The following is a 27,670-nucleotide window of genomic DNA, read 5'->3' as shown; positions in this document are numbered from 1 at the left end:
TCTTCACCTGTGGAGGAGGTCATGGTTTGGGATGCTCCATCTGTCCCATGCAGCCTCCCCTCTGTGGAGCTGTCTCTGGTGGCCACGGGCTGCCACAAAGGGCCCCAGTGTGGGCTGGAGTCATTTCCCCTGGGCTCCTGTGCCTAAATCTTGAGCTGAGTTGACTTCTCTGTAGCTGAGAACTTGCACAAATGTGTCACCAGTCCTTCTAGAGCAGGGGATGGAACTCACCAAATTCAAACTCCCCAAATTCCATCTGCAGCCAAGGGGATGAGCAGCCAGGGCCCTGCTGCAGGCACGTCCCCAGGTCGGGGATTAGTTTAATGCCTCGGCTTTATCTTGGCATTGGGGGCTGCTTTCTGTCTTCACAAGGAGGCATCAGGATGTCCTCAGGCTCTTTTGTAAGATTAAGAGCTTCCCATGGCATCGTGACAAGGAGGAAATTTAAGGAACAAGAGTGTTTAATTTAGAGCTAATCTGGTCTTGGGGAAGGAGGGAGGATTAGGTAAATTATGCTGGGCGGGTTTGTGCCACGATGGCACTGAGGAGGAAACTCTCTGGAGAAGGAGCTCCAGCCTGATGGGATGTGGAGCTGGGAGAAGGAAGGAGAGGGATTTTGAGTCCAGGAACAAGGTGTGAAATGGCCACAGATCTGTTCTGTCATTAAGGAACGAGGGAGGGAATGGATGGACTCGTGTGGGAGAGGAAGGGGCACACACTGGGCTTTGCTGGAGTCACTTGTGAGTCCCCAACGCTGAGCAGTGAAAGCAGAGTCCTCCCTCACAGGGAGCCACAGGAGACAGAGCTGGAGAGAGACCAGGGCCTGGGGGGACAGGACACAGGGAATGGCTTCCACTGCCAGAGGACAGGGATGGATGGGAGATTGGTCAGGAATTGTTCCCAGGGAGGGTGGGCAGGCCCTGGCACAGGGTGCCCAGAGCAGCTGTGGCTGCCCCTGGATCCCTGGCAGTGCCCAAGGCCAGGCTGGAGCAGCCAGGGACAGTGGGAGGTGTCCCTGCCCATGGCAGGGGTGGGATGGGATGGGCTCCTTCCAACCCAAACAATTCTGGGATTCTGTGATCTCCTCCTGTACCTATTTCCTGGGCCACGGAGTTTTGTGTCTCCTAAACCCTTCTGTTTATCTCTAAACTCACTTTGTATCTAGAGTTCATTTTTCAGCCTTGCTTGAAGAAGGGTAACCTAGAGAAAACACCTCATGGATTTATCATGGCACCACCTCACCCCTCCTGAGGATGAGCTGTGTAACATTTCCAACAGTTTCCAGTAAAACTGCTGGTAGCTGGTAAATGTTAAACAGGATTTTTTCCCCCTTCTTTAGGAAACCCGAAGTGAGTGCTGGAGAGCTTCCAACACAAATGTCAGGCTTGGCATCTCCTGGGAGCAGGAGGGGTTGGATCCCTCCAGACATGGAGGGTGAGGAGCAAGGGTGGGTCCCGACCTGCAGCCAGAACCATTTGCTTGTGCTGCCCTCCCTCTTTCCCCCACAATCAATTTAACAGCATTGCCTTGATGATAATTAAAATAAATCCTCCCCACAGGGCCAATGGCCACAGCTGTATATGTGTGTACCTTTGCACAGGTGTGCAATATGTGCACACATGTGTGGGATAAATGTGTCTCACACTGGGTTGATCTGTTGAATGGAGCTCACAATAGTTTCTTTCTAAGTGTTAATGGGCCCACGTGATTTTCTGTGTATTTATATTGATTTTTGTGTATTTATATTGATTTTGTGTGTATTTTCTGTGTATTTATATTGATTTGTGTGTGTTTATATTGATTTTGTGTGTATTTGCTTTGTTGTACTGGAGATCAGTACAGTTTCAGCCTTCTGCATGTTGTGTAAGGATTATATATGATTTTATGTATCAGTGGTTGTCAGGGCCCCATGGAAAACCAGGTACAGGAGCTCAGGACATGATTATTGAATGCTCATGGCTGTCAGCTTCAGGGGAAAGGGAAAAAACAGCCAGCAAGGTACTTCTCAAACATCTCAAACACAACAGGGAGTAGTGCAAGGAAATAAATTATTATATCTTACATTTACTTACTCAAATGCTTTCTTTGAACCACAGTGAGGAGTTCTGGCATTCTGCCAGGCTTGAATTTGACCTTTTTTTAAAACCTTATTATTATTCTCATGAAACGAGTACAGAGAGGCCCTAAGCAAGAGCTGATTCTTGTTTTACATCAGCCCCTGCCCTGGAAAGCTCATCATCTAAATCCTGGAAAAGGAAACAGGGCCAAGCACTGACCTAACTGCATCTTGAGGGAGCTGGAGCAGAACTTTAATCTTCTAGTCTAGTGCACTGTCCCTGAATCACAGTGATTTTCCATAGTTCACATCATTTTCTCTATATATTTGAAGATGTTGCAAGATGAGTTTGCCCAATACATCCTCGAGGGTTATTGCTAAAAGCTCCTTGTAGCCTTGTAAGAAGGATGTGCTTGGGCATATCTATTACCTATTAAACCTGGTGAAATAATGGAGCTTTCCCATGTCATAACAAATCACACCAGTGCCAGAATAGCTGCAAACATTCTCTAAGACTTAATGAGCTCTTGCTGGTTCACAGTGGTCCAAACAAGTTGTTATTGTGCCTGTTAGAGAGTGCAGAATTATAATATCGGAACAGTCTCATAAAAAGACAAGATGGGGTGTCAGGAAAGCCAATCCCACACTGCAGGGAGGTCTGTGGGGCACACAAAGGCAATTTTTTTTTCCATGGTAATGCAGTTTATAGATGTGTAATCTTCTGTAATTCTGGTATGATTAAACAGGTGTCTTTATTCCTGAAGTTCCGTCAAGCTGTAAGAGAGGACAAAATGGAGAGAGGGAAATATTTAATATTTTCATTATGCATAAAGCAGCCCTGGATCTCAAAATGAAGCAAAAGAGGGAATTTGGAGAGCTAAAGTCTACTGTGACTTTCAAGAGCTTCTCTCAAAGAAGCTTCCACACACCATCATAAAAATGTCAGTGTGAAATATCCGAGCAAGAGCAAATTGAACAATCTGGTGATTCTAGTGCCTTCATGTGGAGTCTCATGCCTGCAAGGGTGTGCAAAAGTCAATAACTGGAATTGGAGGTTATTGATTATTTCACTGGGCTGCTGTTGAAACATCATATGTGCTTGATTTGGTCTTCAAGCACCCGGTAAATGCTTGGGTTTAGTTTTACCTCCCTTTGTGAAAATAATTGAAAATACTATAAAACTGAAAGTGTCTGGAATTTTTTTTCCCAGTTTTATAGTATTTTTCTTAAACTTAAATAAATGTTATTTGTCAAGGTTCCCCTCACTCCAAGATGGATATTTCATGCCACAGGTGGGGGCTATTCATAATTTATAAGGAATTGAACTTTCTGTTGGACACTGCCACCTGCAGCCCCATGGATTTTAGGTTGTTAGGATCAGATCTGTCTCCTCCTGCCTCTGCTTCTTGGAAACAAAAACAGTTATGGAAATGGCATTTTTCTTTTACATTTAAGCTGAAAGAAAGTAGGTTTAGGTGGGATATTGGTCAGGAATTGTTCCCTGGGAGGGTGGGCAGGCCCTGGCACAGGGTGCCCAGAGCAGCTGTGGCTGCCCCTGGATCCCTGGCAGTGCCCAAGGCCAGGCTGGACACTGGGGCTTGGAGCAGCCTGGGACAGTGAAAGGTGTCCCTGCCATGGTGGGGTGTGGGATGGGATGGGCTCCCTTCCCACCCAACCCTCTCCATGATTCTGTGACCCAGAGTGCTGTAGATCCAAATCTGCCCATGGGGCTGTGGGAGGACAGAAACCAACCCCCTGATGAGCCCTGGGAGCTCAGCACAAGCTGTAGTGCTCCCTTGCAGGGATGTATGCCCTGATAAAAGGTCTTGGAGAGGATCAACAGAGAGGAGAAAAATAAAATAAAATGTGAGTTGTTCAGCTGTTGAGGTAAAAATGAATGTTGAGCAATAAAACCTCCTTTCTCCACACGCCACCTGTACTAGGTGGGAGAAGTTGGGATATTGCATTCCAGGCCAGCTCTGCAGAGCACCAGGCCAGAGGAGGGGCTGTGGAATGGCTGTGGGATTTTCTCTGTGCACACCCGTCATCCAGACAAAGTGGGAATTGCTGGTGTGCAGTTTTGCAGCATTCAGGCTGCTCATTCCTTGCTGGAAAGGCTGAGGGAGCTGGGGCTGTTCAGCCTGGAGAGGAGCCCCAGCTGAGAGGGGCCCTCAGCCCTGGGTGTCCCTGTGTGCAGGGAGGGCAGAGCAGGGCCCAGGCTCTGCTCCAGGGCCCAGCAGTGGCACCAGAGCCACGGGCAGGGACTGAGCCCAGCAATTCCCCCTGCACAGGAGGCACAACTTCTGCCCTGGGCAGTGCCCAGCCCTCAACAGGCTGCCCAGGGAGGGGCTGGAGTCTCCTCAGCGGGGATATTCCAGAGCCCTCTGGACACAATCCTGTGCCCTGTGCTCTGGGATGGCCCTGCCTGAGCAGGGACCTGGCACCAGTGACCTGCTGTGCTCCCTTCAGGCCTGGCCCAGCCTGGGGCTCTGGCATTCCGCTGGCACAATGTGCCATCCTGGCCTGGGGAGAGTGGTCACCTCCACCCCCAGCTGCAGGAGCCCAGTGACCCAGCCAGGGGCTGCAGCAGCAGCCAGCAGGGAGGTTTGGTGGCCCCTTTGATGCCCTGACTGGAGGGAGGATCCTGAGCAGGTCCATCCCCAGGCCATGGCCTCGGCAGCACCACTGCAGCAGCTGGTGCCTGTGAGCCCAGGTGTCTGTGTCACATTAATCCCCAAATCAAATAATCAGCTCCCGCCTAATCAGGAGGTGACTCCCTTCACATCCAGTTAAATACATGCATAACTTGAGGGAGGCTCTGACACTGAGCCTTGGGGGTGGTTTAGGAGTCCAGTGGGTGCTGCTGTGCAGGAGGAGGGACAGGAGCAGCTTTACTGGCATTTCTTGCAGCAGCAGGACTATTGGAAGCCAGCTTTGCCAGGTCAGGCAAAGGGTGCTTTTAGAAAAAGGGAAGAGGTTACTTTGAATTCCAGGTGTTTCCCCAGACCAGCTTATAAAACAGCCCCACATGAGGGAAGGGCACAGTGGGAAGGCATGGCCAAGGGTGGGAGCCTCAAGTACCACTGCTCCACAGGTTTTTTAAATTTTTGATGTAAAAGAAACTTTATGAAGTTAATTTGAAATATTCTGACAGGTTTGTAGTGTGGAAATAAGGAGATGGGTTCTCATCTCCCTGCCTCACACATTTCAGGTGGGATTTAGGAAAAAGTTCTTCACTGAAAGAGTGGTTTAACACTGGCACAGGCTGCCCAGGGCCATGGTGGAGTCCCCATGCCTGGAAGGGTTCAGAAAACAAGAGGATGTAGCACTTTGTGGTGTGGTTTAGTGTGCATGGGGGTCAGAGGTTGGACTTGATGATCTCTGGAGGCCTTTTCCAACTTTAATGGTTCAGTGATTCTATAAAGGAAGAAAAGAAAATTGTAAGTTGAGTTGTAGAGCTCCCTGGTGGAAGGTAACGTTAAGGTAAAGAGCTTAGGAGGGTTCAGAGGATTATTAGATGTTTACAGTAATAATAAAAAAGTTATCACAGTTCTGCCAGGTGGGATTTCAGTTTGCCAGAGGAAGAAGCCCTCAAGGTCGCTTATATGAACCAGCCTCATGCTGGGAGGGCTTGGAGAGGTTTCCTTGTGTGTGGGTTGTGGCTGGGTGAGAGGCTCCTGCTGTCCCCCTGCATCTGCAGCTGGTGGGAGTGAGGACCAAATCCCAGATGGAATGGACTGTTGATGTTCTGCACCACTTGCGAGCCCTGATTTCTTCTAAAACATGGTGGGTTTTGCTGTACTGACAGTCAACACAGATGCCTTGTGCAGAGAGAACATGAACTTGAAACACTGGTGGTGAGTGGTACAGATTGTTTATCTCTGTAAAGAGCCTTTGCTGTCAGTGCTGGGAAATAGCTGCTGCCAGCTGGGGCTGGCCAGGGTGGGCACCCCAATTCCTTCCCAGTGCTGAGGGTGCAGTGGGGCCCCGGGGCTGGGCAGGGATGAGCCACACACCCCAAATATCCCAACTGACAGCTGAGCAAACTTAGAGCTCACAACTGAGGGTGATGATATTGGCTCTGAGGATTAGCACAGCAGGTAGCCGTGCTGGCACAGGGCAGGGTTTGGGCTAAGGGATAAGTACACATTCTTTTATTATTGCAGCTAATGGGAATCTGCCAGGCTCTGAGGCACAGAAAGGCTCACTGGCCACCTGTGAGCTAATCACAAAGATTTGCCTCATTCTGTATTTCAGCTCACTTGGAGCCCGTAATCTAATTTCCAAACAGAGATGAAAAGAGTGAACAATTCATTTTCTGCTTTACATGGCTGTGCTGGTAAACTTTTAATCCTTTTAGAATTACAGTTCCCTGTCACATGGAGGCAACACCACACAGTCCTGTGCATGAGGCTGGAGGCTTTGAATGTACCATTGCTGGATAATAATTAGCCTCAGCAGCAAGGCACAACATGAATCACAATTAAAGTGAGGGGCACAGGACATTTTTTAAATGCTGTTATGAATTGTACACAGTTGTACACAGTAATGATTCCAGTTTGGATAGAAAATCCAAAGTCTGGGGCCAGCCTCAGCCTCAGACATCAAGACCCAGTGTTGGTGTCCTCTCTGCATGTGGGACACTGCTGTGCCAGTCCTGTGTCCTGCCAGCTCATTCAGCACATCCCAGGGACAGTGTGGGGCACAGCTGACTTAAATCTTCATTGCTTTATTGTGGATCTTCAGATTATGAGTGGGGCTCTGTGCTGAACTGAGCTTGAGGTGCTGTATCAGCTGTGAGCCCGATGTCCATTTCTGCTGCTGTGTTTAGGATGTGCTCAGCCTCTCAGACAACTTCTCCTTCCCAACAAACCCCCCTGATCTGCAGCTCTGCTGTTCTCACTATGGACAGCCCAGCTGGTGTGTCCTGAAGGTGGGCACTGCTCGTGGTCATGTGCAAGGGCACTTTCACAGGGTCTTTTTGGTGGTCCGTGTGGGCAGGGCACAGATGATCCACGACTCTGGGGTGAAACACTTCACCCCTGAGCTTCCCTGAAACAGCATCTCTGTCAGGAGTGAAGAGTGGCTCACAAGGACCATCACACTAACTTTGTACCTTTGCTGGGATTTTGCTTTCAGGTGCCAGGAAGTTCAGACAGTTTGCAAAGAGCTGGGTGGACACGTATAATTAACACATTTAATGTGACACTTCGTTGACCAGAAACAATAAAATCTCATTTCTGCACTTGTTGCTACAATCCAGACCAGAAGAATCCTTTCTGGGCAGTTGGAGCTGACATTGGATAAGCCCTGGCACAGCTGCCCAGGACAGTGGCGGAGTCACCAGTCCTGGAGGGAGTTAAAAGATGTGCAGATCTGGCATGTGGGGATGTGGGTCAGTGGTGGCCTTGGCAGCACTGGACCCAATGATCTTAGAGAGTTTTTCCAATCCTAATGACTCCATAATTCTCTGACATCAATCTTTTTCTCTGCAGCACTGGAAACACAAGGAAAACAGTGCCAAGCCTGAGAACAGTGTAAAGTGACCCCCATGGGGAAGCTGGGATGCGGAAGCCCAGCAAAATTCCCTTGTAGACACCAATGAGCTGAAATAGTTGTAATTAAAAATGGGAATTCTCATGGTTGTGCTGAGCTTCATCTTAGTGTTAGCAAGTGTTATTCAGCTCCCTGGTTATATTGGCATCATGCCTTTCAAATCAGAAATTCTTTGGCTGTAAAGAGCAAATTCACAAAGGAGCCAGGGCTGTGTGGCTGGTGAGCTGGGGGTGTGACACCTCTCAGGAGGAATAGATGTGTTATTTTGCTGTATAAACAGATCACACACATCTTTGTGGTCCTCGGTATATTAAACTGAACTGTCAGGTTACATTTGAGTGTTCGTAGGGTTCTATCTTTCAAGCTGCTTTTGAAAGCTGGTTTTGTTCAAGCTCATTCAAGTAATCCTGTCACACACAAGTGGGATGAGCAGATGTCATGGGCATTTCAGGGAATATTGTGGATCTGTAGCCAAGGCAAATCAATAGTAAGGAAGGGGGAGCAATGAATAAACTCAAGTTATTTTCCTCCCCTTGTCCTCTGATGGGCTTAAGCCTGTGCTGAGGTGATGTTCCTGTTGATAATTGGTGAAAATTATCCAGCCTTGCTGTGTTTTCTGGTTTTAATTGGTTATTGTCTTGTACTGTCACCTCATTTACTCTGGGCAGGTTTGAAATGCTCTCCCACCCTTCTGCTCTGTCCTCTGAGGGGTCACAGGGGGACAGCCAAAAGAAGAGGGGGAAGCAGGGAGGGGCTTTGGACAAGGGATGGAGGGACAGGACACAGGGAATGGCTTCCCACTGCCAGAGGACAGGGATAGATGGGATATGGGGAAGGAATTCTCCCCTGGGAGGGTGGGCAGGCCCTGGCACAGGGTGCCCAGAGCAGCTGTGGCTGCCCCTGGATCCCTGGCAGTGCCCAAGGCCAGACTGGACACTGGGGCTTGGAGCAGCCTGGGACAGGGGAAGGTGTCCCTGCCATGGCACGGGTGGCACTGGAAGGGCTTTAAGGTCCCTCCCAACCCAAACCAGTCTGGAATTCTATAACTCTTGAGATTTAGGTGCATAACAAGCCCCCAGTTTTAACCACAATTCCAGAAGAACTCTGGCAGAAACTCTCAGGTGTTTGGATCTAAGGCAGTCTTTCAGCAGACATGGGGAGCAGGTCTCTTGGTTGGGCAGGTGGGATTTGCACAAGGTTTGTGCTGGTGCCAATGGGGTGGGAAGCACAGCCTGGCCTCACAAGGCTCTTCTGTTTTTCTGTGTGTCTGAGTGTGTCTTAGAAGGATTGTCAAGGCCTAGATGTCTTAGATTAAAATGCAGAATTGAAACAGGAAGGTGGAAGAACTCTTTGATCACAAACCCATTATTAGTAAAGAATATTCCCCAGTGACATTGTCAGAATCACTTCCCACCTGGGAAGTTTTCCAGCCCATTTGGAACCCCTTCAATCATCCCTCAGGACCTGGCTGTGGAATACTTTGGGGCTGTGTAGTTAATGATGTCATTTATTGATTCCCAGCTGGATGGGTTAGGAAGTCAAGAGATTTTATTGGAAATAAACTTTTGGCTGTTTGTGCTGAGGCAGGATTGAGTTCTTGCAGGGTCTGTGAGGGTGTTACACCTGTCTGCAGTTCCTTCCTACTTATTAAAGATTCCTGACAGACAGAGGTGTTTGGATATTCCTTCTTTGCTTCCCTCTAGAAAGCTTTACCCCATTCCTTTGCACTAAATCAAGGGGTTCTCTTTAAAAACAATGAAATAAGTGCTGTCAAATGCTCCCAGTGTACAGCTCGAGGAGTTACATTTATGGAGTATGTTCTGTGTAACAGCTGGATGAAATAAAAGGTTTCATGTGCAGTATTGGAGAACTCTGCACTCTCAAATCAAGGCCAGAAGCAGCTCAATAACTGAAGAATTGTCAACATCTTGTGCAATCCCACTAAGTGCTTCTTTTCATTGATCTGCAACTTCATTGTTGACAATTAAATCCCTTTCAGTGCAGAGGATAAACATTTTTAACAGGAGGTAGCAAAATCTTTTGTCCTGAATGATTTTCTTCTCTGTTTTATAATTAAGTACAAAGTGTGTCAGCAGCCTTGCTGTTCACTTGTGCTAAATACCTGCTCAGTGTGGAGTAATTGCTACCAGCAGATGACAGAGCTGCAAGGAGCTGTGCTTTCGAAGGCATGTTCTTCATTTGCATAATCAAATGCTTTGTTAGTGTCCTTGGAAATTAGGATGAAAGATGACTGTGTGCTAAAAATGAGAAATTGTTTTTAGCAAATTATGTGTATCCAGTACAACAGCTGAGCTGCTCTGGGGCCTGTTTGATGCGTGTTGGCTGCTGCACCCAGAGCCTCCTCCCTGCTGGCAGTAACAGCTCCTGGCACCTGCCTCTCCCTATCCACATACTGCACTGACCAACGTCTAATCAATATGAAATGGACAATCAGGGCTGCAATCTGATTAATTATTTCAAGCTTTGTATAGTGCTTATGAAGAGCTGGTGGTCTGTGGGGTTGATTTGTTCTGCATTCCAGCACTCCAGAGGTTGTGACAGTTTGTACCAACTCCCCACTTAACCATGATAAAGCTGGAGAAAATTAGTTTGAAGGATCTGGGTTTTATCTTGCATTAAAAGGTTTGGAGAAAATTCAAGTTAGGCAGATACAGTGTTGTCAAGAATTCAACTTACCAAAGCAGTGAAAGAAAATTAATACTATTTTAAAATTAAATGATGCAATAAAATATTTCTTTGGTGAATGCTCAGTCCCAAAGATGATGCTGCAGAACTGAAAACTCCTGTAATTTTCTCATTTGTGCAATAAGGATTTTTAAGCTTAATCCTAAACTTTCCTCTCAGGAAAGTGGAATATTTAAGTGCTGGTTCTGAGTTGATCTCTGAAATTGCCTGAGGCCAGGCATGGAGAGGCTGAATCTGAATGCAGGCAGAAGGAGGAGTGACAGGATATGGTACAGCCTTGTTTCTGGTTGACACTCCAGACCTGGCTGTCTCACACCTGGACACGGAAAAGTTGGATGATTTTATGTTTGGGAAAAAAGTTTGGCTGCTGTAAGTTTGACATGGTCCTGCAGGGGTGTCCCTAAGGGGGTTTCATTCCCCAAGGTCTGGGGTGCCCAGGACACTCGAGACTGGCTGGGCTGGGGATGGCCATGGCACAGCCTGTGCTGGCTCTTGGCACCCTCTGTGCTCTTTGGTGCTCCCAGACATGCTGAACCCATCTGCAAACATCTTGGCCAGGCACAGGGAGAGGGTTCTGCATTGAGGATTCTCTGGGAATGTCACATCTGGCAAATTCCATCAGTGCCTTTTTGTCAGTGAACAGCTGGGCTGCTCCTGTGGCTGTGATGTTCCCACCTGGCCACCTCTGGCCAACCTTTAACTCCTTGGGACCACCCAGAGGGGAGCCAGAATGCAGAGTTCAGGTCAAATTTTAGTGGTTTGCATGTTAGGAAGAGAGAGAGTGATGGAAAGGTGCATATTGTCTGTGTTTGTTTTACAAATCCATGTCTCCAGAGGGAAGTGTTTGCTGGTTCTCCCAGCTACAGGGTCTCTGGGAGTCACCTGGGTTACCTACAGGTGTCCCCAGGGTGGCCTTGGCTGCTCCCTGGTGTGATGGAGCCAAGCCAGTGACAGTCACATACACAGCAGGGTCACATGGAGGGGACTGGAGTTCTGTGTCTTGAGTTTGTGTGTTTGAATTATAAACACAGGAATTTGAGATTTAAGGCTTATCAAAGGGCACAGTAAGGGAAGATAGTGAAAGCTGCATTTCCTGTCTGGGAAATGTGAATGTTCCTCTGTTCTCAGCATCAAATTCTACCTTTATTCCTTTTTCAGTGAAAAACTGTCTATCAGTGGATGCAGTGTCAACTCAGTGGAAAAAGGGGAGCCTGTGTCAGCATGGAAGTTACATCACAGTCACTGCCCTCCTGAATCCCAGTGCAGTAACTCCACTTTATGCAGAGCAGGGTGTGGAGACAGCCAGCAAATAAAGTTAGCTTTGTGCTTGCTTAGCTGGAGGGTGGGGATGAATTCCTCTGATGATAAACAATCTCAGAAAGTTGGATTGTCTGTGTCATAGTGACATTAAGCGTTTTTTCCTCCAGAATTCCTGCACTGAGGCAGTCAGTCAGGGCAGGAAAAGAGCAATCTTATCTGTGTGACCTTGAAGTGCTGTTGATGAGGACTGGAGCCCTCCTTATGAAACCTGTGATTGGTGACATTTATCATTGAGGGGGGATTTCAACTCCCCCATAGATACAGTGGGCCTGAGGATTGGTTCTGATTTACACATCATCCTTATCAGCAGGCAGGGCTGTGTGTGCTGGGGCTCCAGCTGGGCTGGGGCTCACTGTGGGTGCACTGGTGTCACACAGGAGAGGCAGAACCCACGGGCTTGGCTGGTGGGAGACTGGGAATAACATTTCTTTTACTGCAGACAGCATCTTCCAAGTGCAGACTCACAGGGATGGTGCTTGGGGGCTGTGCAATGGGGATGTGAGCAGCAGCAGGAAACACCCAGGAGACAGTGGCATTCCCAGCCCTTTTCTCCTGGGGAGGAGGGGCAGATCCCCAGCACTGAGCTGTGCTGAATAAATGTGACACATGAGAGAGGCTAAAAATACCGAAGGAAAGGATTTAATGAATGCACTGAGTGCAAGGTGTTCCCTGTAGATTTGGAAATACCACCTCTGCAGGATTTCCAGACCACCAACTAGAGCCATGTAGTAGGGCATTGCTAGTGACAGCCCTGAGTCCTCAATGCCATTGTGTAAAAAAAACTCAAACAAACTCAAAACCTTGTAACTCCTACACACATAAGGACTGGAAACATAGATCTACCTATTCCTGAACAAACTGTTGCTCATTTCTCTTCTCCTTGGGGATCTGCCTTAACACATATGTGGATCACACTCTAACTTCTAATGTTTGATCAAAGAGGATTGATCCAAAGAGTTAATGCAAGCAAAGTTCCCTTTACCTAGAACCTGCAGTGAGATAGACCTTGGGCATATGGCAGAGTAATTGTTTTTATCCCTCTGGAGTCCCTCTCTTGCCCCCATAATTGTCCAATCCAAGTTGTGGAGGAGCCTCTGTGCCTGTTACAGGTATTCCAGGAGTGATTAAAGAAGGTCCTCATCAAATGAGCCTGTTCACCTCTTCTCCCTCTTTATTGCTTCCTTTTTCTCCTCTTTACCTCCTTTTTGCCTCCCTTTATCCCCTTTTTCCCCATCTCCTGTCTACAACCTATGAAAGTCCTCTGCTTTCCCAGGTTGTGTGCCCTTGTAGTGGGCCTATAAAACACTTAGTGAGCAGGTACCTGGTGTGGTTTATTTTTGATCTGTTAATGAAATTAAACCCAAATGATGCCGTGTTTGTCACACATGGCAGGGATGTGATGGTTGGCAAACATGTGCCCAGACCACAGGCTGGCAGAATTCATTCCCCATCCTCTGAATTTCACTCCTTTACTTCAGGGTTTGCACAAAGGAGCTACCAACAATTTTCTCTGAATGGATATTGTTTCATTATGCATTTAGTCATTTTACCCCTTCAGACTAGCAGGAGGAGGAGCAGAGGTTTCTTGTCCTAGGGTTATTTAGAACACTGGACACTTTTATTCTAAGCTTGTCCGAAGCCCCTTCAAACCTCACGTTTCCCTTGGGCTGTATTTCTGCAGTTGCTGAAGATGTAAGTCCAGCTCTTCTAAGTTGTTGTGCAATATGGCCCTAAATAGGTCCTGATCCGCCCCCTGCAGGGCAGCACTTTTCCCAGTCTTGGGTCAGCAGCATTCCCCTGGATTTGTTCCAAGGGATGCTGTGGATCAGATCCACCCTGGCAGAAGGTTTGGGGAATGGTTCCAACAGGAAATTGCTGTGGAGCCCCGGTGAGCAAAACTCCAATGTATGGATGTTAAAATTATAATTATATTCATTAATATTAAAGAGTTGGGAAATAGAAGTAAGTCACTCCATGATCAGCCAAACAAAAAAAGCCAGGGTTGCTGCTGGTGTGTGCTTTAAAGCTCAGATCTTGTGTCATGGGGAAAAGTCTAGAGCACCAGGAGCAGCTGAGGGAGCTGGAAAGGGGCTGAGCCTGGAGAAAAGGAGGCTCAGGGGGGACCTTGTGGCTCTGCACAACTCCCTGACAGGAGGGGACAGCTGGGGGGGGTCGGGCTCTGCTCCCAGGGAACAGGGACAGGAGGAGAGGGAACAGCCTCAGGCTGGGCCAGGGGAGGCTCAGGGTGGACAGCAAAAGGAATTTCTCCTTGGAAAATGCAGTCAGTCCTTGGCACAGCTGCCTGGGGCAGTGCTGGAGTCAACAACCCTGGAAGTGTTCAAAAAATGTTTGGATGTGGTACCTGAGGACATGATTTAGTGATGAACATGGTGAGGGATTGAATTTGGTGGTCTTAAAGATCTTTTCCAGCCTTCACCATTCAGTGGGAAGCACAGAGCTCAGGTGGTGCTGGCTCCCTCAGTGGTCAGTTCCCTCAGTGAGGGAGTGATGATGAGTAACAACGATGGAGAACAGGAGCGCTAAACAGGGTCTATCTTCTCTGCCATGTTTTATTTTGAGGAGAGTTACTGGGACAGATGGATTTGATTCAGTTTCTCATTTGCCTGGATGGTTCTTGGTGGAAACAAAATGGATCTGCCTGAAGTGCAAGTGGCCCAGCAGTGGCTTTGGGTTGGCCTGTCTGTCTCATGTTTAACCATCTTCTCTCTCTGTTCTTGTTGTTGCAGATAAAGAGGTGGGAGTTGGCGCACTTGCTGACAATGACGACCCTGGTGCTAGGGGCCCAGCTGTCCCCAAAATATCAGGACTAGAAAGGAGCCAAGAGAAGAGCCAGGACATCAGCAAAGACCCAATACTTGAGCCTGTGGTGCCTAAAGACCCCCGTCCTCAGGTGACACCGCCGCCGCTGGAGCCACCGCCCGAGGGCCGCTGCCCCAGCCCCGCGCTCGCCCCGCGCCCGGAGGCTCCAGCCCCGCAGCCTGCCCCGGCCGTGCCGGTGCCCCCAGCCCCCGAGGAGCCCGGCCAGCCCTGCAGCCAGCCCTGTACCCAGCCGTGCAGCCAGCCCTGCAGCCAGCCCTGCAGCCAGCCCTGTGGTCAGCCCCCGGCCGGCCAGCACCCACCGCGGCCGCAGTCGCCGCTGGCCCCGGCACACCCGGCCCTGCCCGCGGTGCAGCCCCATCCCCAGAGCCTCTCGCAGCCACTCTCTGCCTACAACAGCAGCAGCTTGAGCCTCAACAGCTTAAGGTAGGTACATGGAGAGGGGTCTGGGGCGCTGGACTGAGCCTGGAGGGGAATTGGGTAGAGAAGTGACAGCACAGCCCAGCCCCAGCCATGGGAAATAAAGGGCACCTGGTGTATTTAACTTCGATTCCTCCCCTGAGATGAGCCAGGATCACTCTCTGTGACCTGGTGATCCCGTAAACTCTGGGTATTTTAAGTTCATTTCCTTTGGATTTTTTTCCCTGCTGAACTTGGATTTTTGGAGGGAATTTTACACAGTATAGATTAGGGGAAGAAAAGCCCAATTCCTACAGGCTGGGCTGCTCTCTGAAGGCTGACAGTTTTGCCCTCCCATCCCTGTAAATACCTGATATCTCCAAGAGCTGCCATGCCCCTGAGCAAGGAGCCCCTCTATCAAGGTCCAGCTGGTGACAGCCCAGCACCAGCAATCACACACCAGGAACTTCAAAACTCCATGTTTTACTGCACTGCTGGCACCTTGCAGGTTTCAGTGTTTTTCTCTCACCTGGCCACAGTGAGATCAACCTCACCTTTTATCTGTGGATAAAGATGAGCAGTGAGATTAAACACCATGTGCACAGGAATCTGTGGTGTCCCTCTAAGTCAGGGACCTACTGTAAGCTGGGTTGCCATTCTCCAAATCCAAGCTCCCAGCAGGCAGATGTGACCTTCAAGACCTGGGGAAGCAGTGCTGTGGTTGCTTTATGGTTTGACTAAAGACTGGGAGTGTTTAAGATCTGGATTTATTTTTAACCAAGCTGGTACTGCTTGTCTTTAACAATCACTGCAATAGAAGCATGTCACTACTTGAAATAAAGACAAGGAGAATTAAGCCTTCCATGAATGTATTTTAAATACTCATTAGTAGGAAATGAAACCTGAAAAATTGCAGCCGGTGTAATCACAAATACTTCTTTTGTTGACTCATTTTATTGTGGGGGTTGAGAGAGGCATTACCTGTACAATAAGCACAAATCTGTTGTTGCCTTCTCAACTTCATTTCACATTTTCTGCAGTCTTTCATCTTAGTAATTCACAGCAAAAAAAAATTAAATTTTTATTAATGCAGTGATTTTGAGCTTCATTTGTCTGAAAACATGAGCCAGAAGCAGTCATGTAGAAAGGACCTGATAATTAAGTAATGAATGCACAGGGCTGATTACTCCTTTGTGTGTCACCCCTGTGCTATTGTGGGACAATATGGGAGAACACGGCTCAGGTGTGCAGAGACCAGGAGAAGTGAAAGATAACAGAGCAGGTGCAGCAGGTGCTGAAGAAAGGGGTATCCCGGGGTAGGACTGGAAATGATAACTGGGATTTGTAACACGAGTTCCACCCATGCTGTGTTTGATGCGAGGGGCTGCTGAGGCTATGTTGGTGTGTGTGCTGGGGCGTTTCTCTCTCCACATGAGCCCTGATGGTCTCTCCTGTCGTTCACAGCAGCAGCAGGAGCAGCACTCCTGCCAAGACTCAGGCGCCTCCCCCGCACATCTCGCACCACCCGTCGGCGTCGCCGTTCCCGCTGTCCCTGGCCAGCCACAGCCCCCTGCACAGCTTCCCGCCCGCCCTGCAGCCCCCCGCTCACCCTCACCACCCCAATATGTTTGCCCCTCCCACGGCTCTGCCCCCGCCACCCCCGCTGACGTCAGGGACGCTGCAGGTTCCAGGACACCCAGCTGGTAGCACTTACTCAGGTAAGAGCCACGTGTGGGACACCCAGCTCTGGGGTTGGTCAGGATAACTGGGTTTTTTGGTGAGGGCTCTTGGTGGGGAGAGGCTATACTCACTGCAGGACAAAGTGATAGCAAAGCCAAAGACCTAAACATAGCCAGGGATTTTCCCTCCCCCCTGGTTTGGAAGGCAGTGGTTTTCCCAGGTTTGTTTTGTTCAACCCACCGTAAATCCCAGCAAAGTTCATGACGTGCCCACACAGAATCTGTGACCATTGCAGCAAAGTTCTTCATGCAGTTGTGGTCTGTGCCCAGCAGAGCTTCCCTGGCTGCAGGGAGGGTCTCCTCTGGCTGAGCTCACAGCAGTGCTGAGCTCAGGCATGTTCAAAAGGTTTGAGTTGGAGAGACCTTAAATCGCAGCCTGGCCTTGGGCACTGCCAGGGATCCAGGGGCAGCCACAGCTGCTCTGGGCACCCTGTGCCAGGGCCTGCCCAGGTCACTGATGGGAAGAAATTGTAGCATTTGTGTAACACCATTTTATGTCCATGCACCAGGGTGCTCATGTGAGCAGCAGCGACTTGTTTGCTCACTCCAGCTTGCTCGTCCACTCTCACCTATTTAGGACTGTGTCCATGCCTGTAAATGCTCAGAGGACTGTGAAAACAGGCTGGGTGAGAGGGGAGATGGAAACTTTGTACTGTCTTAGGCCTTTGAGATCTGAGGGAAGACCTGAGGGAGCTTTCCTGCCCTGTACCGTGTCATGATTTGTCACGGGGAAGTTTTAAATACAGTGTTGCTACCACAGACAGCAAAGGAAGTGGCACAAGGCCTGGAAAAGCTCCAGAGCTCGAGGGAGAGTGGTGTGTGTTGTTTTATTGTTTGTTTTCCCCATACTCAGCACTGGTGAGGCCACACCTCAAGTGCTGTGTCCAGTTCTGGGCCCCCAATTTAGGAAGGACATGGAGGGGCTGGAGCGTGTCCAGAGAAGGGCAGCAAGGCTGGTGAGGGGTCTGGAGCACAAGTCCTGTGAGAAGAGGCTGAGGGAGCTGGGGATGTTTATCCTGGAGGGGAGGAGGCTCAGGGGAGACCTCATCACTCCCTACACCTCCCTGACAGGAGGGTGCAGCCAGTGGGGTCAGGTTCTGCTCCCAGGGAACAGCAACAGGATGAGAGGACACAGCCTTAAGCTGCACCAGGGGGAGTTTAGGCTGGACTTTTGAAAAAAATCTTCACATAAAGAGTGATGGGGCATTGGAATGGGCTGCCTGGGGAGGTGGTGGAGTCACTGTCCCTGGAGGTGTTACCAAAGGACTGGAAGGTCTTTCCCAATGTCATTGATCCCATGACTCTGTGGTTGTGTGTTCCAGAACAAGACCTCCTGCGGCAGGAGCTGAACACGCGGTTCCTGGCCTCGCAGAGCGCCGACCGCGGCGCCTCGCTGGGCCCGCCGCCCTACCTGAGGACTGAGTTCCACCAGCACCAGCACCAGCACCAGCACACACACCAACACACCCACCAGCACACCTTCACGCCCTTCCCCCACGCCATCCCTCCCACTGCCATCATGCCGACGCCAGCACCGCCCATGGTGCGTACCACAGGCAGAAATGTGAGGATAAGTAGAGCACAACTCTATTCTTTATTACAAAAATTTTGTGGACAATTTACCAGGTTGTGGGGAAGGGTTTTCTGTGCTGCCCAGGGGTGTCTGGGCAGGAGAGGCAAGGCTGTCCCTCTGTCACAGTGTGAGGTTCAGGTGGCAGCACAGGACTGAGGGACGAGGTTCTGGCCAGTCCTGCTTGGAGTGTTCACACTGGGGCCTTCTCCTTTTTCCTGTCTCAAACAGATCTTGATTGACTTTGAAGGAAGTAAAAATCCCAAACAGTTTCATTGGAAACTAATTTTTTGCATACTTTCTCTTCTCTGTTGGTTGCCGAATAATAGAGAAGTTGTATTCTATTTTGCCAACAGAAGTAAAGCAAGAAAATATAAAGTAACTAGTTTGTGCTTTGATCCCTTTGCAGTTTGACAAATATCCTACAAAAGTTGACCCCTTCTACCGTCACAGTGTGAGTTTTATTGCTCTGTTTCCAACTGACTTCACTGCTTTTCTGTGGTGGGTTGGGATCACCACTCAATCAATGGCACAGTGTCAAATCTCTCCCTAATCATCACTCCAGGATTTACCATTATCGTCTTGGTTGCTTTGGCTTTTGAAGGCTTGCATTCATGGTGCTTGTTTCTGATAAAGATGCAGTATCAGCTTTTCCAATCAAAAGATCTCTTGCTCACACACCATTTGGAGCCAGGTTTGATGTGAAAAGATGAGACAGAAGAGCTGACTGTTCCATGAAGCAGGAGAGAGCAGTGATTCCATCACGGTGTTTCAGTCGTGCCACAAACCCTTGGGCTGATATTTTTGCTAAGGAACTTGAAACTAACTGACAAACTATCATACAAATCCTTCAGGAATAGATAATCTAATAGTTTTCCCAATCTATCATATTTTGTTTGATAAAATCTGAAAACCTGTCTTATTACTCAGATTTCAAAGGCTCATCTGATCCACTGGGCTTGTTATGTTTTGAAAGCTCTGTTTGATGACAGCAACATGAATCCAGCTATGCACTAGATGTGTTTATCTAAGCTACCAAAAATGTTACTTATCGAGATGAACTGATTTTTTAAATTCCAGTTAAATGTAAAGCTTCTGCTCCTAGGGGTTTGAATTCACTGATTGATTTGCTGCTGAACTCTGGGTTGTATTTTCTTCATCCTATTGGCAGAGGCAGGTGTCTGGCAAGAGTTTCTTAATCCAAGAGCAATATTTTGATGAGAGAAGGAGTACTGCATCAGCACTCAGAAATCTGCAGAGCATTTGGCTTTATGTGTTGGTTTTGCTTAGAAGTGGAACTGGGCAAAAAAAACTGGTTAAGACAATGGTGTCTGGATTAAACAGAACCCCTGCTCACAGCCTGTCCTGCCCCTGGACAGTCCTGTCCTTGTCTGCCACCTCATTTGAGTAGCTGGGGCTCTGCAGGCTCAGAGCTCCAGGAGCACTGGGCAGACATTCCCATTTCCACTCCAAAGGGCACTGCTGCTCACCTGCACCAGTGTTAAATTACACTCTGATTTGCTGAGCTTCACACAAGTTCAGGAGATAGATTGTCATCAGTGTGGCCTGTGGATCCCAGCAGGAACACAGAATTGGGAGGTAGTACATGGATTTAGAGAAATCAAGCACAGAAGTTGGCAGTGTAGGATAGGAAGCATTACAGAAGTCTCCAGCTGTTTCTGCTGTTGAAATTCAGTCAAATGATCTCAGAAATCTGTGAGTTACCTGGGTTGCAAAGGTTATGGCCTCACCCCCTTTAAGGTCAGGAAAGCTCTGTGCTGTGCTCCTTAGCCAGGGAGCCGTGCTGGGGCCAGGGCAGGAATCTGGTCCCTCCTGCCTTCCCTAAGGAAAGATCCCTTGGGAAGGGGCTGCCCCGTGGTCACTGTGGGACACTGAGCAGCTGCTCCCAGGGGATGCCTGTGGTGTCTGCACTGGGCTAACAGAGTGTCTATGAACCCAGCCAGGCCAGCCCAGTGTCCCCTGGTCCCACCCCTGGCACTGGGCAGAGCACAGGGAATGGGAGCTGCCCCTTAGCTGGGCTGGGGGCACACCCACAGGGCAGCAGAAATACAAATACTGTCAGATTGTGGCACTTGCACAGAGCTGTTCTAGGGACAGCAGCTTCCACTGTAGATCCACACCTGGAACTCAGATACCTTAAAGTTGGCAATAAGTGTGGGTGAACTTTGTAGGAGAGCAGGGTCTGTTTGAGACTTAAAATCCATCTACTTTGGAATAGGGAGTGCAGCTCACATAGAAGCTAATGCTGAGTTTTAAATCAGTGTTATTTCTTCTCTTTTAGCACAGTGAGGCTTTGCTTTTACCTGCAGCTGCTGCCAAGTCTAGTTTAGCATCACATACACCTGGCCAAGGGAAGCTGGGGTCACTGCATGTTTCCCCAGGGAAAGCTAGAAGGGAAAACTGCTGCTCAAAAGAGAAGGAATACTTGGGAAGAAAGAAGCACTTGACTAGGAAAGGTGGATTCTGAAAGCTGGAGGAATTTAACTGATACAAAACAATCATGGAGATAAACTATTTATATTTTATCAATAATTCTGACCTTGAGGAAAAGTCACATTTGATTAACTTACCACTTGTTATAAAACTGAGGAAAGAATTCCTTATTATTAGTCATAGCCAATAGAATACGAAGTATTACATCTTTTCCCATCATTTAGAATTAGTCCATTACACAGAGAATTAAAGACAGAAGACACTGGAGAATTTAAAGCACATTTTACTCATTAAAAGTTATTGTAAATGAGGAAAAATGTCTCTTAATGGTTTCTCAAATGCCTACAGTTCAGTGTCAACTAATCTCAAAATGTTTTCTGCACCATTGGATGGAGCAGGTCCAAATTAAATAGAATTAAAAACAACAGCAGCAACATGAATGGAGGCTCAATACCAGGCTTTTAAACTGAGAAAATCTTCTGATACCTCTGAAATGTTTTCTCAGCTTTCAATAAATACAATATGGATAAATGACCTTGCAAGATAAGCTAGTGGGAGAAAAAATGATGAAGAAAAGCACACATGTATGCCTGGCATAGCCAAATCCATCACAACTTCATGGTGCTGATTTACTCTGGGATGGGATTTGCTCAGTGCTTTCCCACCCCTCATGTCCAGTGTTTGACTTTGCCCAGTCCTGCTTCTGTTCAATTGGCCATTAACTCATTTATTTCGATCTTAAAAGTAGCACACAGTTGTTTGACTTTGCTCAGCCATGGTCAGAGGGGAATTGCTCTCAGCCAGAGAAACCTGTTAGGTTTTTGGGTGGCAATTCCAGTGGAACTGGCAGCCATCCTCTCTGAGATCCATCCCTTCCTAGATCCATCCCCTCCTAGGTCCATCCCCTCTGAGATCCAGAGGTTTCACACTGAGAATGGGTTTGGAGTGTGATGCTTTGAGTCCCTGACTCCTGCCAGGAAGCAGTTTGGTGTGTGGTAGCAGCATTTTCATGGAATTGGGAGTGTCTTCCATCACAGCAAGATCCAAAGGTTCACTGGCAGAGCACAGAGACAATGGCAGGTTGGGATGTGATGGTTTATCATGGAATCACAGAGAGGGTTGGGCTGGAAGGGATGTTAAAAACCATCTCTTCCACCCCTGCCATGGCAGGGACACCTTCCACTGTCCCAGGCTACTCCAAGCCCCAAAGTCCAGCCTGGCCTTGGACACTTCCAGGGATCCAGGTGCAGCCACAGCTTCTCTGGGCACCCTGTGCCAGGGCCTGCCCACTCTCACAGAGAAAAAAATTTATTTGTTTAATTTACGTGCTTGTTTCCTTTGTGTTTGTCTGCATTAGCACAGATCAGCCTCTTGTTTTTTCCCAAATTCCCTTAGGACAGAGCACTGGGGTCAGGGAGGTCAGTGGAGATGGACACGTTTTTGTGCTGAGCAGTTTCTCTTTATAAAAAAACTCCCGTACATTTCTGGGAAAGTCCTGCCTTAACATTTTGTTTAAATACTAATCTTTGACAAATCAGACTATCTGTCTGCTAGTATTAGATGTGGCAGGATATCCTCTCAGACAGGCTAATGAAGTAAGAATTGTGCATATTTTCCTCATTTCCTACAGATACCATTAAAATCCCAACCTACTAATGGAGTTTTAATGATACAATATCCTAGAACTCGTAAAGGTTTTTTCCACTTAAACAGGAGATTTCTGAGTCTCATTCAGCTCAGGATTCTGCCTTTTCTCTTGAAATGAGTCACAGACTGAAACCATTTAAAACCTCTCCAATTTAAAAATTAATAATTGAGGGGCAAATGTCTCCCTTACGCTCTGCTGGCCCGAGGCAGGTACAGGTTGCTGGCTGTCTGATTTTGGAACTGCTTTTAAGCTCTAAACCTCATGACATCCGTGAACATCCCATCGACTGCTTTAACTAACATTGTTGCAATGAGATCACTTCAATGCTTCTCAGTTTTCTCCATGTAACATTTTCCTACTATTCTGCAGGAATGCTCTCTGTGTCCTCCTCAGCTGCCTGTGCTGGTGGTGACCCAGTGCTGATGTTCTTCTCTTTCTGTTGCAGCTGTTTCACTCCTATCCTCCAGCTGTATCAGGTATTCCTCCCATGATCCCTCCCACCGGCCCTTTTGGCTCGCTGCAAGGAGCTTTCCAACCCAAGGTAAGGCAGGAATTTCCTGGTACTGCTCAGATACACTCTGGGAGCCTGAGCAGGGCTGGGGTTAGCATGGGCTTCACATCCTGGAGCAGCTGAGCTCTGACCTACAGCTTCATTCCACAGGGCACAATTGCCTTTTTCCAAATTTACCACAGAGAAGTTACTTCTCATTAGGTTCAGATACATCTATGAACATTAAAAAAAAAATTATATAAAGTCATAGTTAACTTTAGAAGCAATATAATTAGTACTGAGTAGTGTGCATTAATGAAAGGTCATGTAATAATCAGGATTTTAAGAAATGGTGCTCATTATTGTTTACTCATTTCCATAATTACCTCCCAGCTCCAGCACAGTGCAGAGCACTGATTTGGCTCTCCTCTCATGGGTGATAGCTGGGGAGAGACATGTGGCGAGTTCAGGGCTTTTCTCTTCTGTTTTCCTGGAGTCACTCTTTATTTACCAGTGGGAAAAGTCAGTCCGAAGACGTAGTCTTCGCAGATAAAGACTGAAATCAGGGGTGGAATTTCTGCAGAGGAGACATCTTCTTCCTTAAATTGGCCCATCCACTCTAATGACTGAATATGTAAATTGCAGTTCATTAGTGGGATTCTTCGTCTGTATGGTAATCAGACTGTTAACAACTCTCTTATTTAATTGTTAGTTATGCTGGAGCTGATTTCTATTTTCTTCATTTTGACATAGGAACAAGCTCTATCTAAATGTAGGGGGGTTGGAGGTTTTTTTGTTTGGGTTTTTTTTCCCCCACAAAACTGCATTTTACTGACTGACTGTTTGCATTCAAATAATGGGAAGGGCTTTAATTTTTTCCAACTGGATGTTTTCCTGATATCCATATTGTGGCAGTCCCTGTGGATGGAGTTGAGGTCCTTGTGCAGTGATGCTCTGTGTGCTGAGGGCATCACTGATAATCAGCAGAACAGGGGCTGGGTCCTCCAAATGCTGCTTTTGATGCTGTATTAGAAATGTGTTCCTAATCAGGTTTTTCACATCAGAAGATTTTTCTAGTTTAAACAGTCACTGTTCCCTCAGTGGTTTTGATTAAAGTAATGGGAAGTTGGTGGACAATCAAAGTGTTGGATATGGAGATGATAATACTCATATTACTGAGTGGATTATAATGGTTCTCCTTTCCTTTATAACAAGTTTGTCTTCATTGTTTATACAATGTAATGATAAAGAATTATTGTTTTGCACATTCTGTTGCTTGTAGGCATTGTTACTGTTGTGCAGCTCATTAATGTTGTCTCTCCTTGTGGAATTTCCAGACTTCCAATCCTATTGATGTTGCAGCCAGACCTGGAACGGTCCCACATACTCTTCTACAGAAGGATCCACGGGTCTGTAAAAATTGTTTTCTTTTTCTCAAGTAAATCTTTTCCTCCTGAAAACCTTGAATGCTAGAGCTGCCATCTTCAGTATGACCAAATGAACACCCTAAAGCCAAAGCTGTCTGAGCTGTTTCATCAGGGAGGGCTGCAGAGGTTCTGTGGGAACATTTAAAACAGCCCCTGTGCAATGGCAGAGCTCTGTCCTTGCTGGCAGCTCTCTCCCCCCAGGCCAGGTAAAGGCATAAAAGTCCAGTTCAATGTAGAAAATGTACAAACCTCCCCAAGATTTGTGTTTGTACTCTGTAATTGTTTTTAATGTGGGTAATGACAGCTATTCCCTGGGTTACTGTAGCATTGATTGCCCCAGTGAAATACGGATGCACTTTATTGATCACTTGGTGCCTCTGGATTTCTGAGCTCCAGCAGATGTGAACAGCATTTATTGCCTCAGCACTTTCTCTCTCTGCCCAAGGGCTGTTGATGTGTTTGAATTCGTAGCCATTATTTCCATGAGGAATTTCACACTCAAATATTTTTAGCAGAACTCTGAGACAAAAGCACTGAGGAGCTCTCCCTAAAATTCCGAATTGTGGTGTGGCTGAACTTCCAGAGCTGTTGTCTTTGTGTTGGGCCAAGTTCCAGTACTTTGGGTTGTTCAGCAGTGGAGCTGAGGTTGAGCTTTAAACCAAAAGGAACCACATTTCTGTTTGTTTATCTAAGTGCAGAGATAACCAGAGCCTCCCATCAGGAAGTCATTTAGCTTTATGTTCCCTTTCAACTGGGAGTGAGTTTCGATTATTTCAAGATGATGCATTGTGCCATCACTGCATCTGCTAAGTACCTTCTGCACCTATAAATCTCCTTTAGTATTGCATTTCAAAACAGAAAATCCAAAACAAATGAGCAGTACCCAATAAATTGAATTATTTCCCAGCATTTATTGATAAAATATGAGCAAAAAAAGGGGAATAAGAAAATAATCTACTCCAAAAAAAAACCCCAACAGGCCACATCAAAAATAAAAATGAGAAAATTGGATTTTTATATGGGCCCTGTTTACCAACATCTGTTTCAGTGTGAAAATAATTAAGGCAAAGCTCATTTATGCCAGAGAAGAGCTCGGGCAGCAGTGAGGCACAAGGCCATGACCTTGGCTGGTGGGCAAACACACTGCTGGTGTGCAGGGCATGGCTGACACCCCATCCCAGCCATCCCAGCCCCTCCGTGGGATCGTGGGCCTTGCCATGAGCTGAGGAGCTCTGAAAGATGAGAGCAGGAGTTTGCCCAAAGGACAGATCTGTGCCTCCATCAGTGCAGTTAACCAGCCATTTCTGCAGCATTAAATTAACAAATTGCTGCTGCCAGGGGCCAGAGCTCCTTGTGAGCCTGGTGGAGCTGCTCATCACCACTCAGGTGCCACAGCCAGGGGGAGGGGACAGCACGGAGATGGAGGCTCAGGACTAATTATTATCTAAAAAGGCTTCATTTGAAAGTAAAATTCTAACATTTTAATTTTGTCTCTTAATGAAGCAATACAGATTTGTTAATTAGAGCAATTGTTTGAGTGACAGGCATGTAACCAAGCTGTCATTTCTTCTTCACAGTTGACAGATCCGTTCAGGCCCATGTTGAGGGTAAGAAATCTTCTTGTGCTCCTGTTTGTCAAGCTTGGCTCACTCCCTCCAGGTTGCAGCACAGAATAATTCCAAATGAGAGCTGCCAAGTGTCACCTGGGCAGTTCTGCCCTGCTTTTGGGGAAAGCACAGGCACTCCTGCAGCTCCTGATCACTGAAGGACAAGGCAGAGTTTCACAGTTGGAAGTTTTGCTCTTCTCATGCAACCCCTCGTGAATACTTGAGGTTAAATATTGATGATCTTTCCATCATGGTTTCCTGAGGCACATCCTAGAGATCCTGGCAGTGATTCCCTGTTATTTCACTGCACTCTGAAGGAGTTTTCTTTATTATTTTATTGTGTGTTTTCAGTGTTATTCAGTGTGGTACATCCCACCCAGGTATCTCACTGTCCACTGTAGACAGACAATCCACTTCAAACACAAAATATTTTAGAAATAGTGATCTAAAGATCCAGTCCATCACTCATCCAAAAGGAGTTTTTGTTATTTTTTCAGCATATTCAAGGAAAAGGTCTAGATTTTGATTTCGTGAACTTACTAAATCCTTAGCACAGCCAGTTTTTGCAAATTAGCAAAAGGATTGAGTTCAGGGTAGTATGTCTGTGAGATAGAGTTTATTTTTTTATTATTTAATTATTGGTTGATACACAAATAGAAGGCATTGTTTGTGAAACATTTAATTCACAAATAGCTTAAGGAGACTCTTAAATTCCTGTGATAATTTTTTAAATCTGCAGGAATCATTACTTGTGTAGGTAACTACAGACCCCTAAGTAACAAATTTGGAGAAAGTATCTCCTCAAATGAGTCTTTTTCAGACAGTTTCCAGCTGTGCTGGAGATGGAGAACAAGCTCACCATGAGGCATAACAAGCACTCTGGTTCCTGCCTCCCCTCTCCTCCCTGTGACTGGGAGGACAGGGAAGATACAAAGACCCCCCCAAACAGAGTGAATTGAGTGACCTCCAGTGTTTTCAGTACATTTATGAGCTGAAGTTCCAGAGGGACAGGCCAGCAATTACATGACGGAGTCAGATGAATTTTGAAAACCAGAGTGACCTTTTAAACCACTTCCATTTTCATCTTTTGGTGGAAATGCCAATCCTAGCATTTGTGAAAATGACCTGAGTGTGCAGCTGTGAAGAGTCCAGCTGTGCAGGGCAGCTGCTGACTGGGACACAGCTTCACAGCTTTCAGCAGCACAAGCTGCATTCTCAGCCAGTGGCATCAGAGGATTAGGGGAGTGTGTCCAACTGTAGCATTCGTGGATAGCCAGATAAATTCCCTAGCAAGGGACAAGTCTTTCCATTTCTGCTTTTCCAGGGGGATGGAGAGGGAACCCTTTGCTTTCAGTTGGCTTGATGTGGGGATCCCCCAGACCAAACCAGGCAGGGCTCAGGGTCTGTTTTCTTCTAGAAACAGAATAAAGCATCACAGGTTTTTAAAAGTTACTGATTCATGTCTTTCTTTCTTTTTTTTTTTTCCAGAAACCTGGCAAGTGGTGTGCTATGCACGTTCACATCGCCTGGCAGATCTACCACCACCAACAGAAAGTCAAGGTCAGTGCCTGGGCAGCCTGGACTGGGGGTGAGGGGCACAGGGCAGAGATCAGAGAGGGAGGGTTGGCTCTCACCTGGGCACTTCTGTGCCATGGCCAGTGCCTTGGTAAAGTCACACACACAACATTGAGCAGAAACCTCATTTCTGAGAGTTGGTATCAGGATGAAAAGCTAAAAGCAGAGTCCCAGCAGAGTGTCTGGGATGTGCTGGAGCCAGATAGCAGATCCTGAGCAATAGCTACAGCTTTGTAGCAGGAGGAGTGAGATGGAGGTGAGCTAAAGTGTGGGGTTTATTTATTT

The 27,670-nt window shown here is 47.4% G+C and overlaps 1 protein-coding gene across 1 annotated transcript in view; it reads left to right on the top strand.

The window, feature by feature from the left end:
- Positions 1–27,670, top strand: part of AUTS2 (activator of transcription and developmental regulator AUTS2) — a 768,062-nt gene that overhangs the window by 725,642 nt on the left and 14,750 nt on the right. The window contains exons 7-14 of the mRNA XM_083875331.1: positions 14,386–14,902; positions 16,340–16,593; positions 17,937–18,178; positions 18,594–18,638; positions 22,732–22,827; positions 24,114–24,185; positions 25,781–25,810; positions 27,299–27,370. Coding sequence (XP_083731457.1) covers positions 14,386–14,902; positions 16,340–16,593; positions 17,937–18,178; positions 18,594–18,638; positions 22,732–22,827; positions 24,114–24,185; positions 25,781–25,810; positions 27,299–27,370 — 1,328 coding nt within the window. The remainder of the gene's footprint in view (positions 1–14,385; positions 14,903–16,339; positions 16,594–17,936; positions 18,179–18,593; positions 18,639–22,731; positions 22,828–24,113; positions 24,186–25,780; positions 25,811–27,298; positions 27,371–27,670) is intronic.

Source organism: Zosterops lateralis (genome assembly GCF_965231275.1).
Source record: "Zosterops lateralis genome assembly, chromosome: 19".
Lineage (NCBI taxonomy): Eukaryota > Metazoa > Chordata > Aves > Passeriformes > Zosteropidae > Zosterops > Zosterops lateralis.
This window is presented reverse-complemented; position numbering and strand designations above follow the sequence as displayed.